The sequence below is a fragment of the Pecten maximus genome, chromosome 18 (assembly GCF_902652985.1).
Source record: "Pecten maximus chromosome 18, xPecMax1.1, whole genome shotgun sequence".
Taxonomy (NCBI): Eukaryota; Metazoa; Mollusca; class Bivalvia; order Pectinida; family Pectinidae; genus Pecten; species Pecten maximus.
In genome coordinates, this window is record NC_047032.1 from 29818083 (window position 1) to 29830476 (window position 12394).

At 38.8% G+C, this 12394-nt stretch overlaps 1 protein-coding gene across 4 annotated transcripts in view; it reads left to right on the forward strand.

Annotated features, from left to right (window-relative positions):
• Positions 1-12394, forward strand: part of LOC117316704 — a 29776-nt gene that overhangs the window by 8919 nt on the left and 8463 nt on the right. For 3 of the 4 annotated variants that reach the window (XM_033871454.1, XM_033871453.1, XM_033871456.1), the window contains exons 3-4: positions 5671-6009; positions 10088-10201. In XM_033871454.1, coding sequence (XP_033727345.1) covers positions 5685-6009; positions 10088-10201 — 439 coding nt within the window. In that variant the 5' untranslated portion in view covers positions 5671-5684. The remainder of the gene's footprint in view (positions 1-5670; positions 6010-10087; positions 10202-12394) is intronic. The other variant, XM_033871455.1, reaches the window with a different exon arrangement.

The following is a 12394-nucleotide window of genomic DNA, read 5'->3' on the forward strand; positions in this document are numbered from 1 at the left end:
CTCTAACTTACCAGAAATGATCCTGAGATGGTCCTAACCAAGCGTTAATATTTGTTGGGTCAGCCAGAAATCCAAGATGGCCACCATGGGAGCCATCTTGAAAAACACATTTTAAACCTCTTCTCCAGTTCCACTGGTGCCATTGAGCTGGAAATTGGTGAGGATGTTAAGGAAGGAGAGCCAACAAAGTATGGTTATTTTTCGGCCTCATGAAAACATTGACATGACAGCCATCGATGGCGGCCATTTTGTAACATGATTGTGCAATCATGGTTTTCCTGAACAACACCTATCATAAACTTCTCAAATTCTGCCAGTGGGATTCAGCTCAAACTTACTAGAAATTTTCCTGAGATGGTCCCGACCAAGTGTTGTTATTTAATGGGTTTGTCAGAAACCAAAGATGGCCACCATGGCCAACAGTGCCACTATATACTTGCTACAGAGAATACATACTACGATAGTATAGTAGTATATAGTATAAGGGTTAAATGAGGGTGCTGTGACCTGATTGGCTGATTGCTTTCCACACAATATCTTTTGACAGAATAATCAGATTTTATGAAACTTGCTTGGTAGACTCATTTCCTAAATCCGTAGCTCAAGTTTGATTATCGCAACATCTAATCATGATTCTAAATGCTATGTTGTGTTTCATGTTTTTATGCATGTTGCCCAATTTAATTTCATGTAATACAATATTTGCATGGGCAGGGCATCCTAACGTCTATTGTCTTGTTTTGTTTTGACGGAGGTTTTTTGGTTTTAGGGAATTTTGGAGTTTGTTTAAAATTTACTATGCTGACAAAACGGGACAGGTGAAAGGCATTATTATGTGTAATTCCTGTGTTCATGTATCAAATATATACACTTTTATCTATCTTTTTCTGATTAAAAAAACAAAATGATGCCGTGACTTATTAGCTCACCTGGTCCGAAGCTTATGCCATACTGTGGCGTCCGTCGTCCATCCGTCCGTCAGTCCGTCCGTCAACAATTGACTTCTTCTTCATAACCGCTGATCAGAATTTGATCAAATTTGGTCAGAAGCATTCCTATGGGTAGGGGACTCAAAATTGTACAAATGATGGGGCTGGCCCCCCAGGGGCCTGAGGGGCGGGGCCAAAAGGGGTCAATTTTGCTATATTGATATAAACGACTTCTTCTCTGAAACCAAGCAATGGATATCGCTCATATTTGCCTGGTAGCATCACTATGGGGTGAGGATTCAAAATTGTACAAATGATGGGGCTGTTCCCCCAGGGGCCTGAGGGGCGGGGCCAAATATGGTCAATTTAGCTATATTGATATAAACGACTTCTTCTCTGAAACTGAGCAATGGATATCGCTCATATTTGCCTGGTAGCATCACTATGGGGTGAGGATTAAAAATTGTACAAATGATGGGGCTGGCCCCCCAGGGGCCTGAGGGGCGGGCCAAAAGGGGTCAATTGGGCTATATTGATATAAACGACTTCTTTTCTTAAACCGAGCAATGGATATCGCTCATATTTGCCTGGTAGCATCACTATGGGGTGAGGATTCAAAATTGTACAAATGATGGCGCTGGCCCCCCAAGGGGCCTGAGGAGCGGGGCCAAATGTGGTCAATTTGGCTATATTGATATAAACGACTTCTGCTCTGAAACTAAGCAATGGATATCACTCATATTTGCCTGGTAGCATCCCTATGGGGTGAGGATTCAAAATTGTACAAATGGTGGGGCTGACCCCCAAGGGGCCTGAGAGGCGGGGCCAAAATTGGTCAATTTGTTTAAACAACTTCTTCTCTGAAACTACGCAATGGATATTACTCACATTTGTATGGTAGCATGGTTATTGGGTGGGGATTCAAAATTGTACAAATGTTGGGGATGACCGAGGCCGCCAGGGGGCTGAGGGGTGGGGCCAAGAGGGGTCTATTTGGCTAAATTGATTTAAACAAATTATTCTCTGAAACTTGGCAATGGTTTGACTGGTAGGATCCTATAGTAGTAGGGATTCAAAATTGTATTAAGGAAGGAGTTGACCCCCCAGGGGGCAGAGGGCAGGGTCAAAAGGGGTCTATTAGTCTTAACAAGATCTTCTCTGAAACTAAGTAATATGGATATCACTCACATTTGTGTGGTAGCATCCCTATGGGGTCGCGCCAAAAGTCAATTTCATTTCATGGATTAATGCACTTTTTGGCATTTTTAGCATTAAAATAAAACCAATGTACATGTACCCATATAAAATGCTTATGATATATATATATATTGACATAGCAATACCAGCGACAAATATACTTCAGCATCATTCTTGTTTCATATCTCATGAAACCAGGTGAGCGATACAGGCCCTCTGGGCCTCTTGTTTACATGTACCGGCCCTGAACAATTTGCTATATTAAGCTTTTATAATGTCATTTAGGATGAAACTAAAAATGCTGAAAGTGTGACTTTCATTCAGTTTTAGAGTAATTGCGATTTTTCTTGAATCACACCTGAAGCCCAAAGCTGTTGACTTTGCTTCGGTGACCCCTGACCCGTGACGTCAGAGGTTTAACGGTAAACAAATGTGAACTCGTGCCTGTGATTAATCCAAATTAGACAACAATTATACCTATCCCTGCCAAAACAGATGAAATGGCTCCGAAACAGATTCATCAGGAGTCGAAAAATGCACTATGCGTGTACTTCTAACATTTTGTGCATTAATCGTTAGAAATGGATGATTATATAAACATCACCAATGTAATTTATGCTTGCGACATAATATTTAGGTGCTGTGAAACAGCCACATTAGGCGATCATTTTCAAATTTCGCTTGAACAAATTCATTCGGGACTCCCGGGGAAATCAATATATCGTTTATTTCTATTATCAATTCCGATGAGTTCAGGATGGGACCAGAAATAATTCTTCCCAAAAAACGCTAACTACACACTAAACAATAGTATCTTCTTCCATGAAGTATTTGTGATTAAGTATTGTGATTCACGCTTTTATATTTTTGAGTTCTTGGGTTGATAAAAATGGCCCTCGCTCGTTTTTAGTCTCGGGGTTTTCCAATTTGAAATTGATAGGTGAAATCTCTCTGATACTTAACATTAAGGTAAAATACTCCTGATTGGTTTGTGATTTCCAGGAAATAGGCCACACAAAAATGGCTGTGCTGGTTGAGGCCACACAAAAATGGCTGTGCTGGTTGAGGCCACACAAAAATGGCTGTGCTGGTTGAGGCCACACAAAAATGGCTGTGCTGGTTGAGATTATTGAAGTGATTATGAGGCGAAATCTAATGTTAGCTTGTTTCCGCAATAGAGATTCCGACATTAGTAAAGTGGTTGCATGTTTTAAATCAATTGATAGTGAAATGCTTGTACAGTATATAACATGAATGTGCAATTGAACAAGCCAACGGCAAAGATAAGGTAGGCCCATTCATCTGAGACGAAATTCTTCTAATAAAAGTTGTCAAATATCTAATCATGATACAGATCATGTAATACATGAAGAGAAAAAATATAGTACAATTTAATAGATCTAAGAATTAAACTCAATCATGGTATGCCAATTCAAGTGAGGTTTAAAAACGTAATTCTTTACTGCTCATCACAAGTTTAATGCATTCGCAGCCTTTGTAGCCTTTGTAAAGTAAATAAAATTCCTTAAAATGACACAGGAAAATCATCACAAAACATTCAGGAATGCAATTTTTTTTTTTTAAATCTTTTTTCCTGCCATTTTATGTTGCGCTTCTCCTGTATTTCATTCTCTCATACACAGCACCTATGATCTATTATAATGGGCCATAATAAACATGTAACAAATGAATAATTTCCTATCAATGGTTCGTATGTAACTTTTGAATATGTTTATCGCCCTTTGTCCGTGGTCGGTCTGTCGTCCCTCCGTCAACAATTCTTGTTATCGCTATTTCTCAGAAAGTACTTAAGGTTTTTTCGCAAGGTTAGGTTCCCCTTGGTTCTTGATAATGTATATTGCCATTTTGGAACCAATGGAAAAAAATCATGGCCGACAGGCAGCCATCTTTGATTTTGACAATTGAAATTTGTTATTGCTATTTCTCAGAAAGTACTGAAGAGGTGTTTCTCAAATTTCATATGTAATAGGTTCCCCTTGGTCTCTAGTTTGGCATATTGCATTTTGGGACCAATCAGAAAACAACATGGCTGACAGTGAGTCATCTTTGATTTTGACCATTGAAGTTTGTTATCGCTATTTCACCAATAGTACTGAACGTATCTTTCTCATCTTTCATATGTGTGTTCCCCTTGGTCCCAAGTTGTTTATATTGCATTTTAGGATTAATTTGAAAACAACATTGCCGACATGCATGCTGCAATCTTTGATTTTGACAAATGAAGTTTGTTACTGCTAGTCCTCGACCATATGTAGGTTCCCCTTGATCCCTAGGTATACATATTCCTGTTAAGGACCAACCTGACAACAACATTTCCAACAAGCAGCCGTCTCAAATTTTTACAAGTGACTCTGATTGATAGAACTAAATGGATGACAAATAGTATGAACATTACTTGTTTGTACAAGTACTCACACATCTAATTCAGCCAATCAGCTGCTGTTTCATATATGAACCAAGTCCCTAAAGAAAGTGTGTTTCTGAGGTCTGTAGGGATTGTTCTGATTAATATACATATGGAGTGGATACTCCTATATACGAGGATAAGTAATAATGTTTTAAGGTTTGAAAAACAAATTAAAACATATACACTCCTACTTAAAATAGATTGGTGTAGGACTACAGGTGCAAAAAGGCGGCCGGGAATAAGTGTCTAGGTGGGAATCCCCCTTCCACTGCAAGTATTGGGGATTTGGTCCTTCGTTTTAATTTATAATTATATGCTATAAACTTGTGTAAAACATCAATTTATGGGTGGCAAAAACTTCAAACTATGATTTAGAATAAATATCCCATTATTTAAACTACAAATGATTGATGGAGTTGGTGGAGTCGCTAGTTATGACATATGTTAAGATGTTAAGTTTTGTGAGTCTTTCAGTCAGTTGGTTGTTGATCCAATGTTGTTCCCTATATTCAGGTGTTTCTGATCATCCCAACTCCTGTGGTGATCAATGGGAACCACATGCATGTCATGTCATGTATGGCTCAGCTTGTTGAAATGTCTCGCTACATACATATATATATATATATAATTGTAGTAATAACGACAGTGGGCCCATCAAACTCAATTTTCATGTGGTTTTTTCCTCACCACAGGTGCTTGCATGATATTGGTTTCTTTACATGCACCAATGGTTAAAGGTCAAGGTCGAAATTGTTACGTAAAAATCTGTTTCCGTACAATAACTCTCATAATCACCTTTCAACTTCAACTTACTGTGAAGGCGACACATCCGTGGAATTCTTGTCTTGTTTAGAACTGCTGGAATCAAATAAATGCCCTACAATCTTCATTGGTTAAGGCAGTTTTATTGGATTTTGAATAATATTTTGTTCATGTTTTAAACAAAATATCAAGTACCTGTATCTATATATGGAAACTTGTATCACTATTAAGGCTCACTTGTTACATTAGTAGAAATCTCTATACTAGAATTAAGGAACCACTTTGGATTCTTACCTGATAAATCAGATGTCAATCAAAAGGTTTTGAAGGTAACTTATTATTTATATCCTACAGCCAAACAGGAAACCATGGCAACGGACGTCAGTGATGTCACTGCAAGGCAGGAAACCATGGCAACGGACATCAGTGATGTCACTGCAAGGCAGGAAACCATGGCAACGGACATCAGTGATGTCACTTCAAGGCAGGAACCCATGGCAACGGACGTCAGTGATGTAACTTCAAGGCAGGAACCCATGGCAACGGACGTCAGTGATGTCACTTCAAGGCAGGAACCCATGGCAATGGACGTCAGTGATGTCACTTCAAGGCAGGAACCCATGGCAGGCCAGAGGCAAGAAACCATGACAGCTAGTCAAGAGTCCATGGCAAATGATTTACAAATCATACCAGGTAAAATCTAGACAAGTAAATTTATCATTATTAGGTCACCTGGCTCGAGTAGCTATTGATCTTATGCCATGGCTTAGCGTACGTCATCTGTTGTCTGTCCATCGTCTGTCATTGTCCTCTGTCAACATTTTGTTTAAATTCCTACTTGTCCTGAAACTCAATGAATTTTGATGAAATTTGGTCTGGATCATTATTGAGCAAAGGAGGTCAAATGTTGTATGAAAAGAGAGTGTGGATCCCTTGGGGCAGGAGTGGTGGGGTCAAATATGGAAAATTGAGGTAAATCCTTTAAATTGCTACTAGTTTTGAAAACAAAATGGATAATGATTAAATTTGGTCCAGGGAATTATTGGAAAAAGGGGATTTTGTTTTTTTTGTTTTTTTGTTTAACGTCCTATTAACAGCCAGGGTCATTTAAGGACGTGCCAGGTTTTGGAGGTGGAGGAAAGCCGGAGCACCCGGAGAAAAACCACCGGCCTACGGTCAGTACCTGGCAACTGCCCCACGTAGGTTTCGAACTCGCAACCCAGAGGTGGAGGGCTAGTGTTAAAGTGTCGGGACACCTTAACCACTCGGCCACCGCGGAAAAAGGGGATCTAAAATGGATGGTTTGGCTCTCCTGAGGCGGGAAGGGCAGGACCCAATTGGGGGATAGATGTAAATCCTTTAAATCGCTACTAGTCTTGAATGACTAAATGGATTTTGATGAAGCATTAATTATATATAATGGGTAAGGAGATCCAATATTGTATAAACATAGGTGTGGCCGGAGGGGGAGGCCCAACAAGGGGAATATAGCAAAATAAATCCTTCTGCTTTTTTAAGTACGGAAGATTTGGCTCACCTGTAGGACATTTGTAATAAAACGTATGTATGTGAGAGTAGTAATGAAATATCCAGGTCAGCAATACAGAACCTCGGGGCTTCCTGTTTTTTAACGGTGTGTTGTGCACAGCACTGAGAAGTTACTGTTTGATCATAAGCAATTCACATCTATATATACATATTTCTATTTCAAAATCCAATTGTAATTGTGATACTCTTGATGTATATACTGAAAGGATAAAGAAACGCAACTTGAACTTCAGAGTTTTATAAAATCATATGTATATTCTATAGCGTCCCTAATTGACAGGGCATTTAAGTTCATTGACTGTCCATAGAGGAAATGTTATATCCATTCCTCGGTGCGTTGGCCAATTTGGGGAGGTTTATTAAGATATTTGGTCTATTCCGAACTCTTCTGTCTAATTCATCTTGGGACAAATGGGGCTTTATGGAGGCCATTCAATAGGGATTATGTTCTGGTTGCAAAAAAAAAAAAAACAACAAAAAAAAACAACAAACTTTCACAACGTGTGGTCTAGTGTCTTCCTGCTGAAAGGTCAAATGGTGCCTCCTGCTGAATGGCACAATTAAGTCCTTAGGATCTCATCTCCATAGCGGACAGCTGTAAAATCCCCGTTAATGATCACTTAAGGTGTCTTTAACCAATGAGAAATTTCTCTCCAAACCAAAACCGATCAACCCCAAATCTTTCACACTCCAAGACACAAACGTCTGCAAAATGCTCCCCTCAGTGTCTGTACACAAGTTGATGGCCATCTGATCGAAATACATTTGTAACATCAGTCGAGATTCATCCATGTAGAGCATGGACCTCCAACGTCTCATTGGGAAACATCTAGGCACATGTGCTGTTAACCCTTTGCTACATGCAAGTTATAACACTTCAGTACTCTGTGCTGATAGTGCAAAGATACATTGTTGCAATGCAATATTATCGCGCTGACTGAAATGTCAATGGCAGTTTTTGAGAAATTTAGCTTTGTTTTGATTAATTTTTCTAAACCTAATTTTGAAAGTAAAATAGTTGTTTTAGACATTTTTAGTAAGTTACAATTATGTTCAGAATTTCTTAAATTTTAATTCTGTGCTATTTTCTTTATAAAACCAACAACACGAAATCAGCTGTATACAAACAGAACAGACAAATTTCAAAATATTTTGACAATGTAATTTATAATTCATTGAATTCCTGTACATGAAATGATTCAACATTAACTCCAAAATGAAACAAACTGAATTTTCAAAGTTTTCACAAGAATATTTCAACAGTTCAGGCTTAAGCCTATATCCGATGTCGCGACGAAGGAATGTGTATCCGACCATTTTGGGTCAAATCTACTTTCATTTTTCAAATGCCAGCGAGCATATACTTATTAGTGTGTCGAGCTATGGCGGAAAACTGATTCTCATTGAAGAAAAGGTAGAAATAATCAATGGGACTTGCAGTATCAACATCAAAATTTTCATGAAGTACTGGCCCCGTTTCCCTAACAAAATCATTTACTGTGATCGGCGAAAAATCTCAAGGTCAACATTACCTAATGGCGGCAGTACACCTGGTCGACTGTTCGTCCTCATTCTCGGACTCGTTATCTGTTGACAGTTCATTTAGAACATCGTTAAGATCAATATCTGACTCAATGTCTTCAGGTCCAAAGCCATCGAACTCTAAATCATCATCATCGTCGTCAAAAATGTCGCGCAAAATCGTAGCCACAGACGCCATCATGCCTCGTTGTTGTCACACTTTTCTACACTCATGACTCACACTTTCTAGGTTAATTTATTCAAAAACTTTCGTATGAATTACGTGTACAAATCTGATTGGTCGATGCATTGATATCTACTTAAAATAGTATCAGGGATTTTCAGATAGGTGTCGCTCTCAATCACAGGTTTTCCCATGTCTTAAGTTTACCGAACCGGCATAGCGTGGAGAGGCGCTTACATTGAGATAACGTAGAGGCGTTGAGAAGCGCTTACATGGAGAAAATGCAGAGGCGTCAGGAAGCGCTTACATGTGGCAAGGGGTAAAGGCGTCCAGAGGCGCTTACATGTGGCAAAGGGTTAACCATCACATACAATGCCTCTGCACTAAGGTGTCGGTGCGAAACCAACGATCTGGTGATTTGAGTATAAATTTGTCCTCAGCATGCAATTTCTCACAATTTTGGGGGGAAACTGATGGTTTGTACCACCTATGGTATTTCGTGCCATTTCGATTGCCCTGTAATCTCCTGTCACGCAAAAGGACAAGTGTAATGAGCCAATCTTGACTTCAAGACCTTACACATGGACGTCTGGATCTCGGGTCTGTCATCAACTCTTCCCCTGGTGTTTAGACATGTAACTAAATGGTGTAAAGTTGACTTGCCAACTCCGAAGTGCTTTTGAGTGCTTCCGCCCATGTGCATTGCGAGAGTTGTCTCCAACTTATGATAGCCATGGTATATTCGTAAACACAATTTTAAATTTCAAATGTATTCATGATCATGTGTCTGGGTGAAAGTCAGAAAATTGACACAGTGTGTTGGTAATTTAAGTGCACCGGAAGTGGATCTTTTATTTTTCTTGTCACGGATGATGGATTTTGAATATTATTGGGGTATTTCTTTATCCTTTCAGTATATATGTGTACAGTATTAGTAGCAGTCATGTCCGTCGTATATCGCAGATTGAGAGTGTTCAGTGTAGGCCTTGTCTTGTTGTATACATATTGTGCTATGTCTAATAAACTTGTAAACAGTACAATAATGATTCTAGATAGAATTCTAAATATTCTAAATAGACCTATCAAACTGTTTCAAATGAATGACCTCGACCTACAATCAAAAATGCAAGGTCACAGGGGTCAAATTCGGTAAAATAATTTAAAAGACTTCTCAATTACCAGATCTCAAGGCATAGAGATCTAATATTGGGCCTAAAACATGCTGGGGTAAAGGACTACCAAGTTTGTTCTTATAAATTATAATTACCATTCTCAATAACCAAGAGATCATGTTGGGTCAAATAGGCAAGCATCTTTGAATGATATCTTCTGAATGACCAAGAGTCCTGATAATGGGCCTGTAGCATACTTGGGGGAAGGTTGAACAAGTTTGTACTAATTCTTAAATATCTTATCTTTAATCAACAAGTTCACAATACTCTTGATATTTGAATAATGTCATTATCTGCATGTATGACCTAGATCAACACAAAGTTCAGAGATCTCTTGTTTTTTCAGTGGTTAATACTGGTGAGATTAGCCATGTGTTGAGGAATTCCACCAGTGTTCATGTGACCATTAAACCAAAAAATCTGGTTCTTGGCGAAGGAGGCAGAATTATCAATAATGGAGGTATGTATACTGTTAGTAGTATCATGATATTATTATGGGCAAATTTTTCATGAATGGTGACTCTGACTCACCTGAGGCCAGAGGGGTGGGGCCTGATAGGGCACCTGAGGCCAGAGGGGTGGGGCCTGATAGGGGAAATAAAAGTAAGTAATACTTTAAATTACTGCTGGTCATCAATGAATTTTGTCCAAATTTGGTCTGGAGCATTCTTAGCATCATTCCCTAATTTGCTGAAGAGAAACCAGTTTTGTATAAACAGTATGCCTCTGCCTCCAAGGTGCCTGAGGGATGGACCTAATGGGGGAACTACAGCAAATTCTTTAAAACTCCTTTTTCTGTAAAACTGAAAGGATTTAGTCCATATTTTGGCTGAAGCATCCTTGGGTGAAGATCATTTTGTATCAATTGTTGGTCTGACCATGCTAGGGTCCTGAGGGGCGGCGCATGAAAGGGTTTGGTCTATATTTCATCGGAAGCATCCTTGGATGAAGGGGAACAAATTTATTTAAACGTTGGGTCTGGCCCGTACACCCTCCCCACCCCAAGGGTCCCAACTGGATAAGTCGATTTGGGGAAATATAGCGAATTCTTTTGAAATCTTTCTTCTGTTGAAATGCAGTGTTTAATCACTGCAATATTCGTTTGTACAATACAGGCCCTCTGGATCTCTTTTTAGGTTATTTTTCATTAGAATGAACTTGATTAGAATTATCCCCCTTGGTCTCCATTTGTGCATGTAATTCTGATTGAAAGAAATAAATGGATGACAAAGAGTATGGCATATGTGGATTTTCAAAATTGCAGGTTGCTCCTGCTATATAATGATATATAAAGTTATTAAATGCTTTGAAGGAAGAGTGAAAAAAGGGAAAAGAAGAGAAAAGATCAGTCTTCCATTTGTTAATATTTACATTTTCACTTCGCTCCGCCTCAATGAACATAGTAAACTCGGATCACATCATTTCCGATTGAAGATTTTGGGTCGCGTGCTTCTGTTCTGAGAGACGAATCACTTTCTTGCTGGTGTGTGAATACATTCACTGAGTTTACAATGGGGGTCGAGTTCTGTACCGCCTCAGACTTGAATGTACTTTCACTTTGTGAATTGTGTACTATTGTTATAAACGTATATGAACACAAGTGGAATAGCCGCTTTATGTGCTAATAAAATGCCAGTATAATGCAGACAGTTTAGAAAACAGGATCTGACAGAACACCGACACTCCCGATAGCACCGAGCTCATGACCTACGTAGCGCAGTAGGTCTAACGTTAGCTGTATCTCGAATGCCATGCTTGATACCATTTCAGTGGTCATAGAAAATAAACCTCAATTTAAACACTATTTAACAACACAAAACAGACTGGTAGCAGAAGTATGCTATATCGAGAACATGGACACATTATTGTCGTAATTTGACTCAATCTAAACATGGATGACACAAGTTTCCGGCTGTCGAATACCGCCAATTTTCAAATCAATGTTTCTTTACTTACTATTATCAGAATTTACATCCCAAAACGCCAGTGTGACAATGAAATCCAATATGTCTAGAACACCATGTACATCATCAGCTAATCCGCATTGTACACTTTTTCTCGAGCTCTGAATATCCCGGCTATTAGACTGCATCACATACGGTCACAGGGGTTCGGCGTTAAATTTTGAGTAGGAAATGACATCTATAAATAATCGAAAGACTAAAAATCCAACATTCATTCAAATTATAAAGCCTTACAAAATCGATCTTTTTTCAAGGCTTTAGAGAGTATATAAACACTGTTTTTTAATGTTGTGATATTTCACTGAACTGTCATCACGTTAACGTTGTGCTCATTTTTTTAACTGAGTCCCTGTGGCTCGAGTGACCAAATCACACATATACTATACTGTCAACACTGCACTTTAAATTCGTATTTATATGGATATTGCTAAGTTTTTATTATACAAATATCATAAATATTTGTGTGTATCAATATCGTAATAATCAAAACGTATATGGCACTATATTTTGTGCTGCCTTGGCGACGAGAATAGCTGACTGTCTGCTGTTCCACTATTGTGCACACATGTACGATAAGTATAACATTGTTACAAAGTGACGCACTTACGTCACACTGTTGTGACTGAATTTTGCAATCTGGTGGCGAAGTTTTTAATTTGGTTAGCTTAAATATAAGGATTGATTGTCAA